The sequence below is a fragment of the Hyla sarda genome, chromosome 1 (assembly GCF_029499605.1).
Source record: "Hyla sarda isolate aHylSar1 chromosome 1, aHylSar1.hap1, whole genome shotgun sequence".
Taxonomy (NCBI): domain Eukaryota; kingdom Metazoa; phylum Chordata; class Amphibia; order Anura; family Hylidae; genus Hyla; species Hyla sarda.
The window spans coordinates 570,394,386-570,415,479 of record NC_079189.1 but is presented as its reverse complement, the minus strand read 5'-3'; the positions used below and the strand labels follow the sequence as shown (position 1 = coordinate 570,415,479).

Genomic DNA, 21,094 nt, shown 5'->3' with positions numbered 1-21,094 from the left:
CCATGGTTGGGGAATACTCTCACACCCGTTTACAAGCCAAGCCAGACCTGCGGAGACTATACGCGCATGCGTAGAACACATCAGTGATTTCGCCGCGAGCGTTGTATACTTGCCTCAACTAACATGGCCTCCTGTACGGCACGCTACGCTAGATCACGTGACAATTTCTCAAAGCGCTGATTGGCTCTCTGGGTGACACTTGACGTACAGAATCAGCGGCGGGAGTTTGATGCCGGTGGAGGAGAGATGGACGAGAGGAGTACGAAGGTGAATACACACCGGTGGGTGGGGGAGGTGTATAAAGTCGTGGGACTGCAAGTCTCAGCAAGTTCTGTGAGCCTGTATAGCAGTTTTTCCCAACCAGGGCGCTTCCAGCTGTTGCAGAACTACAACTTCCAGCATGCCCGGACAGCCTTTGGCTGTCCGGGCATGCTGGGAGTTGTAGTTTTGCAACAGCTGGAGACACCCTGGTTGGAAAAAAACTGCTGTATAGTATTACTGGGTCACATAGAGGGGCTGTCTATGTAGTTACAGTCAACGTAAAAGTTCTGCAACTTTCAAACATAGTTCATATTCCAGATCTCTGATTGCTGTCAGTGAATGGGAATATCCTCACAAGAAATCCAGATCTGCAATGTGGTCTATTACTCCTCACAGCTGATGTTTTGCTACAATAATATCTGGTCTACACAATGCTCTTTGAGCCAAACAACTCCACTTTTTTTTTTTTTTTTTTCCTGCACTGACACATTGTAGCAAACGAATCCAGGCAGGGTAGAGAGTACGATGTGCGGCTGTTTTATACATAGCTCCCAGATTATTGCCTAGGCTGGATATTATTATTATTAGAATTTATTAGATCTGTAACAGGTCTTGAAGGTTTACCAAGAATGTTTCCATTCACTGACAACAATAGGAGATATGATAATAAAGAAGACTTATACATGTATTACAAAGTGGATTATACCTTCTTTGTATAATGATTCAGCTTTCAGGACACTGAAATATTAGATCTGTATAGGCTTTAAGTAATATTCCAGAAAAAAATAAAAATAATAATAATTCAAAACAACTGGTGCCAATCCTTCCAGTACTTATCAGCTGCTGTATGCTCCAGAGGAAGTTGTGTCGTTCTTTTCTGTTTGACCACAGTGCTCTCTGCTGACACTCTGTCTGTGTTAGGGTGGATTCACACCACCGTTTAATACAGTCCCTGGACCAGGCCCGCATCTTATTAATTTGAATGGGCCGACTGGCATCAGATAGTGATTCCGGTCGTCTCATTTTTGGCCCATATCTGGTTTTCTGGCCGGACTGAAAACCGCAGCATACTATGGTTTTCAGTCTAGACAGAAAACTGGATATGAGGCAAAAATGAACCGACCGGAGTCACTATCTGATGCCAGTCGGCCCATTCAAATGAATGAGATGGGGGGGGCCTGGTCCGGCTGGGATACCGGGAGCTAGTGCTGGGGGGTATGACCAAAAATGCATATCACGGTATTTTTGTAAGTTATGGCGGTTCAATGGGCAGAGAAGATGTGCATTAATTTGGAGCGGAGAATTACTTGAGTAAATTCCTCTTGAATTACTCAGTGTGAACGCACCCTAAGGCTGAGATTGCACTTGGTGTTATTGTAAAGGAAAAAAAAAATCATACTCTCCGCATGGCATTATTTTTGGCCCAAAACCTCTGTGGCCTAAGGCTGCTTTCACACTATAAAAATTCATCCGTTACAAACGTCCGTTAGAAAAGCCCTGGTAAACGGCTGTTAAAGAATCCCATTAAAGTCTATGGGATTTTTTGATTATCCTTTTATGACCCGTTATAGTCCGTCATGAATAACGGCCGTTAGTTGTGACGGAAGAAATAACGGCACATGCACTAATTTTTCTTCCGTCACAAGAAACGGGTAAATTAACGGCCGTTATTTTTAACATTGAAGTCTATGGCTGACGGATGAGCTCCCGGCACTATGCGCTGCTAATAGAAATACTTTTCACTCATACGGCGGGAGGGGAATATGTATATAGAAGAGCTGTGGGGGGCAGACATATAGGGTTATCTGCCCCCCCCCCCTACATACATAGACCCCTACATACATATACCTCTGCTGCCATATGAATGAAAGGTATTTTTATTAGCAGCGCATAGTGCCGGGAGCGGGCTCTATGCGCTGCTAATAGAAATACTTTTCATTCATACGGCGGTAGGGGCATGTGTATATAGAAGAGCTGCGAGGGCACATATACATGTGCTGCGGGGGTAAATATTTAATGCGCAGGCGGGGGTCATATCTAATGCGCTGCTGGGGGGGCTAGATATATAGGCTATATGTCTGCCCCCCCCCCCCTCTGCAGCGATATATATCTTGTCCCCCACAGTGCTCTTTGGCCCCTGCTACTCTCAAAGCTCATTTTTCAATCTCTCGCTGAGAGCCCTGATCGGCCATTCAGGGCTCCCCGCGGGGGATTCAAAAATGAGAGTTAAAACACACTGATACATCGCAGGGTTGCGGACCATGCCGCCCGCTCCCCTGCATAAAGGGGTACTCCGCCCTTTGCATCTTATCCCCTATCCAAAGGATAGGGGATAAGGTGTCAGATCGCCGCGGTCCTGCTGCTGGGGACCCCGGGGATCGCCGCTGCGGCACCGCGCTCTCATTACTGCACAGAGCGAGTTCGCTCTGTGTGTAATGACGGGCAATACAGGGGACGGAGCAGCGTGACGTCATGGCTCCGCTCCTCATGATATAACGGTCCGTCCCTTTAATGCAAGTCTATGGGAGGGGGCGTGATGACCGCCACGCCCCCTCCCATAGACTTGTATTGACGGGGGCGGGCCGTGACGTCACGAGGGGCGGATCCGTGACGTAACGATGCTCCGGCCCCTGTATTGCCCGTCATTACGTGCAGTGCGATCTCGCTCTGTGCAGTAATGATAGCGGGGGTGCTGCAGCAGCGATCCCCGGGGTCTCAGCACTGAGATCCCAACTGATAAACTTTGGAGGTGTCTCTGTGACATGTCAAAAGTTTCCTAAAGTGACAGGTGAGATATTGAAATGAAGGAACTGAATTACAAAAGTGTATTAGAAAGGTGGTTAACCCTTCATTGCACGATGATTCTGCTTTACGTATCTGACCTCAGGACACCCCTTTCCTTTCTGTATCCGAGCAGATCGTCCTGTGGCTGAAGAAACTTTTTGGCGATAAGGTGCTGCCGCCCTATGAGGTGAACACCCGCACGGTGGATCTGCTCCATCAGCTGGCGGAGTGGAATGAAGCTCGGGATAAGGATTTAACCCTTGTCTTAGAGGACCAGAAACTGAAGGCTGCTGAGATCAAAGCTGAAGGTGACCACAACCTAGTGATTTCATGTGTAATCCGGTGATATGCCAAGTGTTCAGACAGCCCCCGGGTCCATTAAAACTCTTGCCGTCATGATGCAGAGCTGTCCTCAAGGGGTTAACCCAGTGTTTCCCAACCAGGGTGCCTCCAGCTGTTGCAAAACTACAACTCCCAGCATGCCTGGACAGCCGAAGGCTGTCCAGGCATGCTGGGAGTTGTAGTTTTGCAACAGCTGGAGGCACCCTGGTTGGGAAACACTGGGTTAACCCCTTGAGGACAGCTCAAGGCTGTCCAGGCATGCTGGGAGTTGTAGTTTTGAAACAGCTGGAGGCACCCTGGTTGGGAAACACTGGGTTAACCCCTTGAGGACAGCTCAAGGCTGTCCAGGCATGCTGGGAGTTGTAGTTTTGCAACAGCTGGAGGCACCCTGGTTGGGAAACACTTGGTTAATGTCATGTTTCACCACTTCAGATCAAGCTGTATTAGGCTACGGTCACACAGCAGATTTTATTTTTTTTTTGTGCGTAATTCGGAGAAAAATTTCCACTCGTAAATTCGATTGCAGCAGAGTCTTATTGTTTTCAATGGGATTCTGCTGCACCGTGCACACAGCGGAATCCTCTGCCGCGAAAATTCCGATGCCAACCTCAATAGAAAGAATTGACATGTCCATTCTTTCTGTGGAATCCGCTAAGAAATGCATTGCCTTCTATGGAGATTGGGGGAGATTTATCAAAACCTGTCCAGAGGAAAAGTTGCTGAGTTGCCCATAGCAACCAATCAGATCGCTGCTTTCATTTTGCAGAGACCTTGTTAAAAATGAAAGAAGCGTGCTGATTGGTTGCTAGGGGCAACTAGGAACTTTTCCTCTGGACAGGTTTTGATAAATCTCCCACATGGTGTATTTCAAAGCAGTCCTAGCGCCGGCATGTTATGCTGTCTGCCAGCTTTTCTGGGCTGACATTTCGCTGTGTGAACATAACTAGAGATGAGCGAACTTACAGTAAATTTGATTCGTCACGAACTTCTCCGCTCGGCAGTTGATGACTTTTCCTGCATAAATTAGTTCAGCTTTCCGGTGCTCCGGTGGGCTGGGAAAGGTGGATACAGTCCTAGGAGACTCTTTCCTAGGAATGTATCCACCTTTTCCAGCCCACCGGAGCACCGGAAAGCTGAACTCATTTACGCAGGAAAAGTCATCAACTGCCGAGCCGAGAAGTTCGTGACGAATCGAATTTACTGTAAGTTCGCTCATCTCTAAACATAACCTTAGAACTATAGCAATTATTTCTAAATGTTTATTATAATATTGTCTCTCTACAGCCGGGTGCCTGCAGGAGCTCCTTACAGATAGTCTGGGTCCCTCCTATACCAACCTGTCACGTATGGGCAACACTTACCTGAACCAACTAGTTGACAGCTGCCTCGCCTTAGAGATCAAGGATTCGTCGCTGGCCAGGTACAAATGGTTGAGGGCGATTTCTGGGTAAGGACTGTGGGGTTATATATCAACTGGCTCCAGAAAGTTAAACAGATTTGTAAATTACTTCTATAAAAAAATATATTAATCCTTCCAGTACTTATGAGCTGCTGAAGTTGAGTTGTTCTTTTCTGTCTAAGTGCTCTCTGATGACACCTGTCTCGGGAACTGTCCAGAGTAGAAGCAAATCCCCATAGCAAACCTCTTCTTTCTCTGTGCAGTTCCCGAGACAGGCAGAGATGTCAGCAGAGAGCACTGTTGCCAGACAGAAAAGAACTCAACTTCAGCAGCTGATAATTATTGGAAGGATTAAGATTTTTTTAATAGAAGTAATTTACAAATCTGTTAAACTTTCTGGAGCCAGTTGATATATTTAAATTAAATAATATTCCTGGAATACCCCTTTTAAGTCATGCTGGGGAGTCACTGAGAATATATATAGTGGGTAGGGGAATTTATCAAAACCTGTGTGAAGGAATAGTGCAGTTGCCCATAGCAACCAATTAGATTACTACTTTCATTTTTCACAGGCCTCTGAAAAAGTGGAAGTAGCATTCTGATTGGTTGCTCTGGGCAACTGCACTATTCCTTCACACAGATTTTGATAAATCTCCCCCCACATTATTTATTGTATATTCAAGCGAGAAGAAGCCGCGCTCCAAAAGGTCCAAGTATGGAATTTCATTCACCCATAAGTGAACAGACAATGCCAAACATTTCAAACTAACAATAGGTTCCTTCTTCAGCAATACAAAAGCGTGTAAGTTATCCTCTTGCAAAAGTGACATCACTCAATAATGAATTTACATAATTGGTAAACAGTACAAATGTTCCCATTATACTACAGATCAGTGTGGTGTTATGTACAGAGCAATGCCTGTATACATGTGTACATCATAATACATTGTACCAGTGTTGTGATGATCATCCCCACAACACTGGGGTCACTGTGTATATACATTACATTACTTATCCTGTACTGATCCTGAGTTATATCCTGTATTATACTCCAGAGCTGTACTCACTATTCTGCTGGTGGGGTCACTGTGTATATATATTACATTACTTATCCTGTACTGATCCTGAGTTATATCCTGTATTATACTCCAGAGCTGTACTCACTATTCTGCTGGTGGAGTCACTGTGTACATACATTACATTACTTATCCTGTACTGATCCTGAGTTATATCCAGTATTATACTCCAGAGCTGCACTCACTATTCTGCTGGTGAGGTCACTGTGTACATTACATTACTTATCCTGTACTGATCCTGATTTATACCATGTATTATCTCCAGAGCTGCACTCACTATTCTGCTGGTGAGGTCACTGTGTACATTACTTATCCTGTACTGATCCTGAGTTATACCATGTATTATCTCCAGAGCTGTACTCACTATTCTGCTAGTGGGGTCACTGTGTACGTACATTACATTACTTACCCTGTACTGATCCTGAGTTATATCCAGTATTATACTCCAGAGCTGCACTCACTATTCTGCTGGTGAGGTCACTGTGTACATTACATTACTTATCCTGTACTGATCCTGATTTATACCATGTATTATCTCCAGAGCTGCACTCACTATTCTGCTGGTGAGGTCACTGTGTACATTACTTATCCTGTACTGATCCTGAGTTATACCATGTATTATCTCCAGAGCTGTACTCACTATTCTGCTAGTGGGGTCACTGTGTACGTACATTACATTACTTACCCTGTACTGATCCTGAGTTATATCCTGTATTATACTCCAGAGCTGTACTCGCTATTCTGCTGGTGGGGTCACTGTGAAGAATAGTTTATATTTATGGCAGTACTGTATACTGTCTGCATCCATTAGTACAACATAGCTATAGCTTATAGTCTGCAGATCTTTGGGGCTGTAGATGTTACTGATGGCCGCCATGTTATGTCTCCCCAGCTATATTCCTGCTGTCAATGAGCTGAGTGCTGATCTGGTGAGCACTGAGATCAGTAACCAGGAGCTGGAATCAGAGCTGACCAATATGAGACAGAAATTAACCAACGCTGTGGTGCTTGAGAAGACCCTGGAACAGTAAGTGGTGGGCGCTGTGCTGTTATATAGGAGTCCTAGCTCCGTGCCTAATAATTGGATAGTGTGCTGACATATTCTGCCGTACACTGAACATACTGTAACATTATTATTATTATTATTAATTTTATTTTTATTTATTATAAGGGATCTCAAAAAAGCAGAGGAACAGTGTAATATGGATAAGGCCAAAGCCGAAGTCAGAGCACAAAACCTCAAGATACTGAAAGACAAATCTGAGGAATATAAATATAAGATCCAGATGGCTAAGGTTAGTGTGACCCTGCACTGACTGACATCTGGAGATCTGACGTCTAATGGATGTCATTTGCAGTTTGCAGTTTTTATCGTTTATTATTTATTTTATTTTATTATCGTATATATTTTTTTTATTTAATCGAAATCTTAAAAAGTGGTACTCTGGTGCAAAACATCTTATCCCTTATCAAAAGGATAGGATGTCTGACCACAGGGGTCCCGCTGCCGGGGACCCCTGTGATCTCCTGGCTGGCAGCAGCAGTGGCGTCCAGAAGATGGGAGCATGGAGCTCCCGTGTTCGTGACGTCACACTACACCCCCTCCATTCATGTCTATGGGAGTGGGCGTGACTCCTAGTATATAGCCGTCACGCCTCCTCCCATAGACCTGAATGTAGGGGGGGGGGGGGCGGCTGCTGTAGTCGCCATTCATCCGGCACGGAGCGGAGTTCGCGCACAGATAACCGGGGGACGGTGCCGGTGATCGCGGGGGTCCCCAGTGGCAGGATCCCCACCATCTAACATCTTATTCCCTATCCTTTTCATACGGGATAAGATGTTTTGCGCCGGAGTATCCCTTTAATACTTTAAAGTTCTTTTGTAGGATCAGCTGACATCAGCAGGCCTGGAGGACTCCTTAACCCATCGGTCTCTGGTATCTCTTTCTGAGGTCAGTATTTGATGTCTGCTGATTGGATGTAGAACAGTTACAGATCTTGAATTATAATCCGGGGAAGTTGGTGGCATATGCAGAGAAACATACAGAACTCTCGGCCGGCCAGAGAGGGGGGGTGCAATGCCTCCCGCTTCCCCAGCTGTTACTCACAATCTTGGGGGGGCTCAGCAGTGAGATCTGGTGCGATTTAACAACTTTCGACATATCTGATCGTCCTGTCAAAAGTTGTTTCTCAACTGAAAATCCCTTATCCCGTATATCATGAATGGGGTTCTATCTGCAGCACATGTATGGATCTCTCCAAGGCTCATTCAGGTGAATAAGGATTTTTGACTAGAATAATAAACTTTCCTGTAGATTGCAAGTCCAAGACAAAACTTGTATATGCTTATGAAATGACCCCAATGTGGACACTTTGGGGGAGATTTACTGCGCTGTCTTATAATAAGATTCTCCTTGCTGCCACCATTCCAGCTTAGCTTTCATATTACCAGAGACAAATCAGTTGCTATGGGCAACAAAGAGAACCTTACTATAATACAGCGCGATAAATCTCCCCTTATCCACATACGTCGGGTCATTGAAATCAATAGAAAAGAAAAAAGGGGGGGGATCTATGGATGGAAGGTTGTAGTCAACACTATTTACAATTGATCGCTGGGCGATCACTAGAACCCTATATTTCCCGTCCAATGTTAAAGCGCACCTGTCAATCATATTTTGATCCCCCAGACCACTATAATGGTGTTCCAGATGATTATAAGGTGAATGCAGCCATACCTTTTTATTGCTGTTTGTTCTTTTTCTTTTCTTACTAATAAAAACCTTTTATCCAAAAGTCAGGCACAGTTGGCTAGGGGTTCGCCAAGCCCGCCGCTACGCCTATCCTGCCTTCCAGCGCTGGGACCGCTGTGTCTTACTATACAGTGCATCCACAGCACATGTGCCCCTCCCGTCGGGTCTCACGTGCACGCACCTCCACGTCCTGAGTTGGCAGAGCGAGCGTCTGTCTCTAGTACAGCACATGCGCACAGAGCCCACAGACATTGGGAGCGAGTGCTTGCTCGTCAACTCAGGACGCGGCGGTGCGCGCACGTGAGAGCCGACGGGAGGGGCACATGCGCTGTGGATGCACTGTATAGTAAGACATAGCGGTCCCAGCGCTGGAAGGTAGGATAGGCGCAGCGGTGGGGCTTATGATTATAAGGTGACTGCAGCCATACCTTTTATTGCTGTTTGTTCTTCTTTCCTTACTAATAAAAACCTTTTATCCGAAAGTCATGCACAGTTGGATAGGCGTGGCTTGGGGTCCGCCAAGCCCCGCTACGCCTATCCTGCCTTCCAGTGCTGGGACCGCTATGTCTTGCTACACAGTGCATCCACAGTGCATGTGCCCATCCCGTCGGCTCTAACGTGCGCGCACCGCCGCATCTTGAGTTGACAGCGCTCTCTACCGACATCTGTGCGCTCGGTGCGCGTGTGCTGTACTAGAGACAGACTCTTGCTCTGCCAACCCAGGACGCGGCGGTGTGTTATTGGTTTTAATCTGTACTCCCTTCAGCCATAACATCTCGACAATAGGAATTGCACCAGCATGCAATTATACATAAAGACCAATCATAATAGTGAGGTAAGTTTTAATACTGTGGCTCAATAAAAGTTGGATGGGAAATATAGGGTTCTAGTGATCGCCTAGCGATCAATTGTAAATAATATTGAAATCAATAGGGCACCTGCCTCTCTACACAGATACATCTGCATCCCATTTTTGTCAGTGTATCTATGCCACAGAGGGACACGGGCCCCGTTGATTTTGATGGCCCAAATATAGTAATCTAGTGACTGTTACCTCATTTTGGGAATGCCCCTTACCAGACCTTTTGCACTAAAGTCTAGACTGGTAAATTGGCCCCTTTTGTCATTTAGTGACTGAATGTTTGTTCTCATTCCTGCAGACACTGACAGAACTGAAGAAACAATCCACGGCTGCAAAGGAGAAGCTGAAATCTTACCTGGACTTGGCGCCTGTACGTAATGTTTGGTGTTTGCAGAGTTGTACATTCTTAGATGGGAGGAAGGGGTTGGGGGGGAAGAACCTGACTAATCTCCTCAGAGCCATGACTTCTGCAGCAGTGAGCGTGGAAAACCAGAGCTGTCCTTCATAATTCTGCTGGACTTGGTTACCTACACGGTGCTATAATCAATGGGGCAATGTATTTACACCCCTTGAATTGCTATTGCATTGATTACAGTAGGTAACATTGCAGCAGCATCTTATCTGACTTTCTCTGTATTCCAGAATCCATCCCTGGTAAAGGTGAAGATTGAAGAAGCGAAGCTGGAGCTTGTAAGTGATAGGATAACATAGTATCCCATGTTTATAAACCTCCCCGGTTAACCCCTTAAAGGGGTACTCCGCTGCCCAGAGTTTGGAACAAACTTTTCCAAACACTGGAGCAGACGCTGGGAGCTCGTAACTTCATAGCCCCGCCCCCTCATGACATCACGCCCGCCCCTTCAATGCAAGTCTATGGGAGGGGGCGTGACATCCGTCACGCCCCCTCCCATAGACCTGCATTGAAGGGGCTGGGCGTGACGTCACGAGCTCCCGGCTCCAGAGTTCGGAACAGTTTGTTCCAAACCTTGAGTGGCAGAGTAACCCTTTTACGGACACAGCAACTTCTCATTTTGTCCTCTCCTTCTATCAGCCATAACACTAAGGCTGGGGTCACACTGCGGAACCTCCAGGAAGAATTTCTGCCGGAGATCAAGGTGGCGGCACTAGGACCACGCAGACTGCATTGCCGTCCCATAGATGGCAATGCATTTCTGAGCAGACTTCCAAAGAGAAAAAGAGCTCGGCGCAGCTTTCATACACCCAATTTCTTGACACCTAGGACCCACAGTCCGTACACCTTTCACGGGGTGCTCAATCAGAAATTGCCATGAATAATGCAGAAAAAGAAATGATGATGGCACTCACCATGAGCAGGGTGACGACTGTAATTAATTCAGAGAACCAGCAGATTATAGCAGTGGGGAGGAGGGACGCCAGGAGCATGTGTAACAGCTATTTCGTGTACCAGGTGAACTTCTTCAGACCTCTCCCCCACTGGCGTCAGTGCCGATAAAAAATACCTGGCAGTGACCTCAGTGGGCGTATGTTTAAAATACACCACATGTGAAACAAGTATAAACAAGTGTAAAAAAGAAACAACAAAGTTTAAAAACATAGGATTATGTTACATGAAAGTTACCTCCATTTTGTGGACAACATTTTTATCGTCTGGCGGGGTACGAGCGAGGGCTTCATGGATTTTATTCAACACATAAACAACAACAACAACATGAATCTTACTTTTACCTACAAAGTCAGTGTGGAGAGTATAGAGTTCCTTGATGTGGTAGTGGAACCAGTTAATGGCACACTCCACATAAGGGGCTATAGAAAACCCACCGCCGGTAATGCCCTCCTGCATTTCGAAAGCTATCATCCGGGCAACGTAAAAAACGCTTTACCTTTTGGTCAATTCTTGCGTTTGCGGCGCATTAATGGCTCGGATGATGGCTTTCTTGTGCAGGCAGAAGATCTTGCACTGAGGCTAGCCCAAAGGGGCTACCCTGGAGATATTATTAATGCTGTCTTTAAAAGAGCAGCTTCTCAAGATCGTAATGCCCTGCTGAGGAAAAGGAGGAAAAAACAAACATGCAGAAATGTTAGTCAATTTGCAGAAACGGAGTTAATAGAAGGAAAGAAAGAAACAAGTGACAGATTTTCGTTTGTGTTCGAGTTTAGTCCCCTTTCTAACACCCTTAAAAAGGCCATAAATAATGATGGGTCCCTCCTTGTAAAAGACCCCCTTCTGAGTGAAGTAACTGCTAATAGGCCAGTTATAGCCTTTCGTAAAGTTACAAATATTGGTAACCTGTTGAGGAGATTTAGATTGGCTCAGCAGTGCAGCTCCCATGGGGAATCATCCCTAGGGTAGCTGTAATTGGTGCCCCAATTTTAAGAAAGGTAAAAACTAGGAGGGGTTGAAATCTGTTAAGAGTCTGATTACTTGTCGGACCGATCACGTTGTTTACGGGATCGCGTGTGCATGCGGCCGCTTCTATATAGGTACCACGATACGCCCCATGCACACCCGTTTCCGTGAACATGTGCGGCCTATAAAAACAGTAAAAGGCTGTCCCAGAGTCATCAAACACGTTAATATTGAACATGGCAGAGATACCTCAGCTCTGAAATACAGTGGTCCCTCAAGTTACAATATTAATCAGTTCCAGGACGACCATTGTATGTTAAAACCATTGTATGTTGAGACCAGAACTCTATGGAAACCTGGTAATTGGTTCTAAAGGCACCAAAATGTCTTCCAAAAATAGGAAAAAGTGAAAATGTAAGAAAAATAAGTAGATAACTAATATAGATAAAGCAAATCCTAACATATAAAAGTAAGAAAGATCTGCTGGGAGCTGTAAATCACTGTCTATGCCAGTGTTTGCCAAGCAGGGTGCCTCCAGCTGTTGCAAAACTACAACTCCCAGCATGCCCGGACAGCCAAAGGCTGGCTGGGCATGCTGGGAGTTGTAGTTTTCCAACAGCTGGGGCCACCCTGCTTGGGAAACACTGGTCTATGTAGAGGGCAGGAGCTTCTTCGGGGTCCTGTAAGTAAAAAAAGTAATGGAGTTGCCCTCACCTGGTGTCCAAAGGAGCAGCTAACCCTGGCACAGGCAAAGAGTACATAACATGTAATACCTCCCTGTACTGTAGGGGGCGCTACCAGACACCAGTCAGCGCATACGCTTCAGTAATACAGGGGTTTTACCAGTGAATGCCCATTATGATTGGTTGGTTCTTCCGGCCATTGACAGGTTTCACAGATCTGGACTGTCCGTAGCATTGTATGTTGAGTCTGGTTTCAACTTACGATGGTCCAGAAAAGACCATTGTATGTTGAAACTATTGTATGTTGAGGCCATTGTAAGTTGAGGGATCACTAGTAGAAAGAGTCCTCCCGGTTGCCGGGGGTGACGGAAGCTTTTGCTGCAGAAAGAGGCCAGATGGAACCTGTGCACGCGCGTGCAGGGTCTGTCTGGCCTCAATGATAAGGTGGACTGAATTGTATTTTTGTAATTTATGTTCTTTTTTTATGGACATTGTGGACAGAATCGTATGTTTTTAAACTTTGTTGTTTCTTTTTTACACTTGTTTATACTTGTTTCACATGTGGTGTATTTTAAACATACGCCCACTGACGTCATTGCCAGGTATTTTTTACAGGCACTGACGCCAGTGGGGGAGTGGTCTGAAGTGCACCTGGTGCCCGAAATAGCTGTTGCACACGCTCCTGGCGTCCCTCCTCCCCCAATGCTATAATCTGCTGGTTCTCTGAATAAATTACAGTCGGCACCCTGCTCATGGTGAGTGCCATCATCCTTTCTTTTTCTGCATTTCTGAGCACATCTCCCAAAAGATCCAGCCAGAAATGCATTTCCATCTATGGGGACGGCAATGCAGTCCTAGTGCCGCCGGCTTGATCTCCGACAGAAATTCTGCCCAGAGATTCTGCAGTGTGAACCCAGCCTTACAGTTCTCCATCTACAGGGCTTGTTTTTTTTATTTTTTGTGCCAGCAATGGTACTTTTGTAATGACATTTATTAATCACTTATTTTACCACAAAATCTACGGGGAAACTCCTAGAAATTAATTGTGGGGTGAAATTTAAAAAAAAGAAGCAACTTTTGGGAAAGTTTTGTTTCTACACAGTGCTTTTTTATTTTTTAAATGGCATGTTATATTTATCTTGTAGAGCAATACGATTACAGTGGTCCCTCAAGTTACAATATTAATCGGTTCCAGGACGACCATTGTATGTTGAAACCATTGTATGGTGAGACCAGAACTCTATCGAAACCTGGTAATTGGTTCTAAAGGCACCAAAAGGTCATCCAAAAATAGGAAAAAGTGATGATTAAAGAAAAATTAAATAGATAACTGATAGATAGAAAGCAAATCCTTACATATAAAAGTAGGAAAGATCTGCTGGGAGCTGTAAATCACTGTCAATGTCAGTGTTTCCCAAGCGGGGTTCCTCCAGCTGTTGCAAAACTACAACTCCCAGCATGCCCGGACAGCCAAAGGCTGTCCGGGCATGCTGAGAGTTGTAGTTTTGCAACAGCTGGAGGCACCTTGGTTGGGAAACACTGATCTATGTAGAGGACAGGAGCTTCTTCAGGGTTCTGTACAGAACACACAATGTCCTAAAAAAGTAAAATGGAGCCGCCCTCACCTGGTGTCCAAAGGAGCAGCTAACCCTGGCACCAGTAAAGAGTAATACAGAACATGTAATACCTCCCTGTACTGTAGGGGGCGCTACCAGACACCAGTCAGTGCATGTACTTCAGTAATACAAGGGTTTTACCAGTAAAATGCCCATTCTGATTGGTCGGTTCTTCCAGCCATTGACAAGTTTCACAGATCTGGACTGTCTGTAGCATTGTATGTTGAGTCTGGTTTCAAGTTACAATGGTCCAGAAAAGACCATTGTATGTTGAAACTATTGTATGTTGAGGCCATTGTAAGTTAAGGGATCACTATACAGCGATACCCAATTTTGTATAGCTTTTTTTTTTATGATATTTAAAACATAAGAAGAATAATTGATCAGGTGAGTACAAAAACCAAAGATTAAAAGTAAAGTCTCAATTGGGCTCTTATTTTTGTTCCTGGTTTATTTCAGTAGAAGAGCAAGTTGTTTTTGTACACCATACACTGAACTAGACCAGGAACAAAAATAAGAGACCAATTAAGACTTTACTTTTTAATCTTTTGTTTTTGTACTCACCTGATCACAATTAATGTTTTAAATGTCATAAGTTGCATTTTAGTCTATTATAGGCATTTGGTACTGGAGGATTTTTTGGGGAACTCTTCTAGATGTTTGTGTAATTGTAGTAGCCTCCTCATGTGTCTTGGGGCCAAAATGTATTGTGTTGTCTGTCTCTGTTTTTATTGGCACCAACTCATCACCCTGATGTCCTGTATTAGCTGTGGGTCAGGACCCCCTGGGTATCAGGAGTGCTCGGCCCACTTTATACAGTTATACATGTATGCCCTGTGTCCTCTAGAGGTTGGGCCAAGAACAGCTTTTATCACCTGTCCTGTGTGATTTTTGGAGGCCAACATCATGTGTCCTTTTCAGATTCATGCTGGATGAAGCCCCCCTATACTCTACTCCTGTTAGTTTGACAGTAAAAGCTGTAATGGCTGTTTCAACATTAAAGGGGTACTCCACTCTAAAACTTTTATTTTTTTTATTTTTAATCAACTGGTGCCAGAAAGTTAAACAGATTTGTAAATTACTTCTATTAAAAAAAATCTTATTCCTTCCAGTATTTATCAGCTGCTGAATACTACAGAGGAAGTTCTTATCTTGTTGAATTTCCTTTCTGTCTGACCACAGTGCTCTCTGCTGACACCTCTGTCCCTATCAGGAACTCTCCAGAGCAGGAGAGGTTTGCTATGGAGATTTTCTCCTACTCTGGGCAGTTCCTAAAATGGACAGAGGTGTCAGCAGAGAGCACTGTGGTCAGACAGGAAATTCAAAAAGAACAGAATTTCCTGTGAAGCATGCAGCAGCTAAGTACTGGAAGGATTAAGATTTTTAAATAGAAGTAATTTACAAATCTGTTTAACTTTTTGGCAGCAGTTAATTTAACAAAAAAAAATATTAATAATAATTGCGGCGTTCCCCTTTTAACCACGTCATGTGAACATAACCATATTTTGCTTAAAGTCTGTTGCAGAAATTTTATATTGCAGGTGAATGGGGCTGTGGAAACCACATTCATGTCCCTGGGATGGCATTTTCCTTTGGAAGTCACGTGCTTCTGTGCAGAATAGATAACAAGATGTGCATGAACAAGATTGAGAGCACGCACGATATTCAGCTCCGGCGTGGGGAGACGCAGGCCGCACTGGGTAGTACAGCTGATGAGACTACCACACTCTGCAAAGTCCCATTCATCAGAAAAGGGTTAGTGCGTGGGACCTATCCCAGGGTGGTACGGTTGCCTCGGCAACTGTACTGCCCAGCGCGTGGCCGGCATCATTTCCCCTCCCCGAAGATAAAGATCGCGCAAGCTCACGATTTTGGACGTGCGCTTTGAACATAAAATCTCTGATGTTCCTTTGTGATTTACATACCTGCAATGGACAATTTTTTTTATTTAAATTTTTTTTTTTTTGCTAGAAAGCGACCGAGGACGAGCTGAATATGAAAGTGGACATGATGGAGTTTGTGTTACCAGAGCAGAAGAGACGCATTACATAAACCTTTTGTCGTATGAACAGAACTGTATAGATGCATAACCTGCCGCAGGTTCAAGGAGTTTGTATTATACTCTGGCTCCTCCTCCAGCGACTATTTCAGCCACAGGGGATGATGTGGCGTTGCCGCTTTTACCGCTGTCGTAAACCCGTTTGCCAAATATAAGCTCCGCTTTCCTGTCAGGTGCTGGGACAGGTGGTAGTGGGTATATACAATTCCTGCCCAGTTTAGTGTCATTGTTGTGACTGTGTATACCAGTGCTTTCCAACCAGTGTACCTACAGCTGCTGCAAAACTACAACTCCCAGCATGCCCGGACAGCCAACGGCTGTCCGGGCATGCTGGGAGTTGTTGTTTTGCAACAGCTGGTGTATACTGTGTGAGCACTTTCACTGTTACCTATACATTGCAGTAAACAGGACATAAACAAGACTTGTGCTGCCAGTGTATTTACTAGAGATGAGCGAACTTACAGTAAATTCGATTCGTCACGAACTTCTCGGCTCGGCAGTTGATGACTTATCCTGCATAAATTAGTTCAGCTTTCCGGTGCTCCCGTGGGCTGGAAAAGGTGGATACAGTCCTAGGAGACTCTTTCCTAGGAATGTATCCACCTTTTCCAGCCCACCAGAGCACCTGAAGGCTGAACTCATTAATGCAGGCTAAGGCATCAACTGCCGAGCCGAGAAGTTCGTGACAAATCGAATTTACTGTAAGTTCGCTCATCTCTAGTATTTACTTCCGGTTTAGATTGGGAACAATTGTAACAAACCCTCAGCATTAAAGTGGGTTATCCAGGAAAATATATATATATAATCTATATAATAGATTATATATATATATATATATATATATATATATATATATATATATATATATATATATATATATATATATATATATATATATATAATATATCTATATATCAACTGGCTCCAGAAAGTTAAACAGATTTGTAATCTTAATCCTTTCAGTACTTAAGAGCTTCTGAAGTTTAGTTGTTCTTTACTGTCTAAGTGCTCTCTTGAACTGTCCAGAGTAGAAGCAAATCCCCATAGCAAACCTCTTCTACTCTGTGCAGTTCCCGAGACAAGCAGAGATGTCAGCAGTGAGCACTCTTGCCAGACAGAAAAGAACAACTCGACTTCAGCAGCTGATAATTACTGGAAGGATTAAGATTTTTTTAATAGAAGTAATTTACAAACCTGTTTAACTTTCTGGAGCCAGTTGATAAAAAGAAAAGAAAAAAAATTTCCCCTGGAATACCCCTTTAAATCTGTAAAGGTTTTACTACCTTTTGGATGTAATGCAAAACTGGAAAACCCACTTTGGAGGCCATTTTTTTCCCTAATGTAATATAGGTGCTTTTTAAAAAAAAATGTATTCTGCGATCAGTCCGTAATACAGGAGCAAAAATGCATCCCTATTACACTAGTGTCCATATGGCCTAAAGAGTGGGCACAAAGAATAAAATTGTCTACTCGTCTCTATGGTTTCTAGGAGCTATTCATAGTGGGCGAGATAGCAGCATGGTGAACCACAGCACAGTCTACGGTGTTAAATAACTTGTGAACATCTTTACTTTACAGAATAAAGTCTATTTATTTGTATAGCAGCCTCTATCTTTTCCATTTCCCAGTATAGTACATAGTAAGGGCCCATCCACACTATGGACATTCCGCCGGCAGAACTCCGCTTGCAGCAGAGTCCCGATTCAGCTGCTCTATGCACACTGCAGAATGTCCATTCTTTGACAGAAAGCCGCCGGACTGCATTGCTGTTTGAGACTGTGCTCGTCCTACTGCCCATTAAAGGGGCACTCCGGTGGAAAACTTTTTTTTTTTTATGAACTGGTGCCAGAAATGTAAACAGATTTGTAAATTACTTCTATTTAAAAAATCTCAATCCTTTCAGTACTTATTAGCAGCTGTATGCTACAGAGGAAATTTTTCTTTTTGAATTTCTTTTTCTTTTTTTGTCTTGTCCACAGTGCTCTCTGCGGACACCTGATGCCCGTATCAGGAACTGTCCAGAGCAGCATAGGTTTGCTATGGGGATTTTCTCCTGCTCTGGAAATTTCCTGATACGGGCATCAGGTGTCAGCAGACAAGACAAAAAATTTATTAAAAAAGAAAATAATTTCCTCTGTAGTATTCAGCTGCTAATAAGTACTGGAAGGGAAAAGATCTTTTAATAGAAGTAATTTACAAATCTGTTTAACTTTCTGGCACCAGTTGATTTAAAAAAAAAAAAAAGTTTTCCACCGGACTACCCCTTTAATGCAAGCGGACATCCAAGGGGTGGAATTTCCACAGTGTGAACGAGCCCTTGGGCATACACAATATCAGCACAACCGCTTCCTCTGCACCAATCCACATGGGCGTCGCTGGTGCAAATGGTGCTGTAGTGTGCACTAAATAAAATAATACATTGGGGTACATTCCCACACGGCGTATTTGCTGCTGCGTATTTTATTTTCTCTGTTGAAGTCAATGGGTAGGAAAATACGCAGAAAAATACGCCGTGTTGGAACGTACCCTTAGGGTGAATTCACACACAAGACTTGTTACAGATATCTTTTGCTTATCAAGTTGAAGTTTCGCCTATATTTTTTTCTGATTTAGAGCCTGATACTCAACTGTTTAGTTTTTTCAAAGGTATATATTTTTTTTCTACATCCGTTTTAAGGCCTCTTTCACATTGTCATTGGGCACCGCTTTCTGTCAAAATTCTGAGTTTCTCAGAGAAAAAAAAAAAATGTATGCACTTTCTGGTTAAAAAAACAAACACATTCAGGTCAACAGGATTCATCGGGACCCTGTGGAGTACTCTGGGCTGTTTTGGCTTTTTTGTTGTTGCACCAAACAGATCCAAAATGGGACTGAACACACGTTGCCTAAGAGATATGATGCCCCATGGGTAAAGGCACAACAACATAACCTGATCCTGTTCTTTGTATGGGGGAGGATTGTAAGCTTGCTCTGTGACCTGTGCAGAGATCATTCTATAGGGAGAGGAAGGCTGAGTGTCTATTGTCTTATCTATACAATGGTGTCTACATTCACTGTAATTCTATACAAAACACAGCAGCATCCTCCTTATGAGACAGAACAGTAAGTCTCCACTTATTGAGAATGGAAATTGCTACATTTCAGGAATATACAGTCATGGCCGTAAATGTTGGCACCCCTGAAATTTTTCTTGAGAATGAAGCATTTCTCACAGAAAAGGATTGCAGTAACATGTTTTGCTATACACATGTTTATTTCCTTTGTGTGTATTGGAACTAAACCAAAAAAAGGGGGGGGAAAGCAAATTGGACATAATGTCACATCAAACTACAAAAATGAGCTGGACAAAATTATTGACACCCTTTCAAAATTGTGGAAAAATTAGATTGTTTCCAGCATCGTATGCTCCTTACCTGGGGCAAGTAACAGGTGTGGGCAATGTAAAAATCTCACCTGAAAGCAGATAAAGGAGAGAAGTTCACTTAGTCTTTGCATTGTGTGTCTGTGTGCGCCACACTAAGCATGGGACAACAGAAAGAGGAGAAGAGAACTGCCTGAGGACTTGTAACCTTGAGCTTGTTGATATTTTTATTAGTTTTGGCTATCAAGTCCATCTCCAGAGAGCTAGATTTGGCTTTGTCCACAGTTTGCAACATTATCAAGAAGTTTTCAACCCATGGCACTGTAGCTAATCTCCCTGGGTGAGGACTGAAGAGAAAAATTGATGAAAGGTGTCAACACAGGATAGTCCGGATGGTGGATAAGCAACCCCAAACAAGTTCCAAAGATATTCAAGCTGTCCTGCAGGCTCAGGGAGCATCACGTCGACATTTAAATGAAATGAAACGCTATGGCAGGAGACCCAGGAGGACCCACTGCTGACACAGAAACATAAAAAAGAAAGACTATGTGTTGCCAAAATGAACTTGAGTAAGCCAAAATCCTTCTGGGAATATGTCTTGTGGACAGATGAGACCAAGGTAGAGCTGTTTGGTAAAGCACATCATTCTACTGTTTACCGAAAACGGAATGAGGCCTACAAAGAAAAGAACACAGTACCTACAGTGAAATATGGTGGAGGGTCAATGATGTTTTGGGGTTGTTCTACTGCCGCTGGCACTGGGTGCCTTGAATGTGTACAAGGCATCATGAAATCTGAGGATTACCAATGTATTTTGGGTCGCACTGTACAGCCCAGTGTCAGAAAGCTGGGTTTGCGTCAGAGTGCTTGGGTCTTCCACCAGGACAATGACACCGAACATATGTTAAAAAGCACCCAGAAATGGATGGCAACAAACTGCTGGAGACTTCTGAAGTGGTCAGCAATGAGTCTAAATCCCATTGAACACCTGTGGAGAGATCTTAAAATTGCTGTTGGGAAAAGGCACCTTCCAATAAGAGAGACCTGGAGCAGTTTGGAAAGGAAGAGAGGTCCAACATACCGGCTGAGAGGTGTAAGAAGCTTATTGATGGTTATAGGAAGCCACTGATTTCAGTTATTTTTTCCAAAGGGTATGCAACCAAATATTAAGTTAAGGGTGCCAATAATTTTGTCCAGCCCATTTTTGGAGTTTGGTGTGACATTATGTCCAATTTGCTTTTTTTTCCCTCCCTTTTTTTTGGTTTAGTTCCAATATACACAAAGGGAATAAACATGTGTATAGCAAAACATGTGTTACTGCAATCCTTTTCTGTGAGAAACACTTCATTTTCTAGAAAAATTTCAGGGGTGCCAACATTTACGGCCATGACAAGCCCCAGGCGTAATTTGATAATGCAGTACAATATGAGTTTTTACAAAGTCTTAAAGCTCTAGAAGGGTTGTGTGTGTGTGTGTATATATATATATATATATATATATATATATATTATGCAACCCTTCTAGAGCTTTAATACGGTTTGTTTGTAAAAACTCATTGTACTGCAATATC

General features: G+C 43.7%; 1 protein-coding gene across 1 annotated transcript; it reads left to right on the top strand.

Annotated features, from left to right (window-relative positions):
* Nucleotides 1-135: 135 nt before the first annotated feature.
* HAUS1 (HAUS augmin like complex subunit 1) lies at nucleotides 136-16,656 on the top strand. Its single transcript, XM_056552512.1, has 9 exons — nucleotides 136-267; nucleotides 3,179-3,353; nucleotides 4,672-4,807; nucleotides 6,755-6,889; nucleotides 7,034-7,157; nucleotides 7,748-7,813; nucleotides 9,775-9,846; nucleotides 10,119-10,166; nucleotides 16,076-16,656. The coding sequence occupies exons 1-9, from the start codon at nucleotides 247-249 to the stop codon at nucleotides 16,154-16,156; spliced, it is 858 nt and encodes a 285-aa protein (XP_056408487.1). The 5' UTR covers nucleotides 136-246; the 3' UTR covers nucleotides 16,157-16,656.
* The last annotated feature ends 4,438 nt before the right edge of the window (nucleotides 16,657-21,094 follow it).

Coding starts and splice junctions, on each gene's coding strand:
- HAUS1 (XM_056552512.1), top strand. CDS start 247: ATGGACGAGAGGAGTACGAAG. Junction 268..3,178: donor TGGACGAGAGGAGTACGAAG/GTGAATACACAC, acceptor GTATCCGAGCAG/ATCGTCCTGTGGCTGAAGAA. Junction 10,167..16,075: donor AAGAAGCGAAGCTGGAGCTT/GTAAGTGATAGG, acceptor TTTTTTTGCTAG/AAAGCGACCGAGGACGAGCT.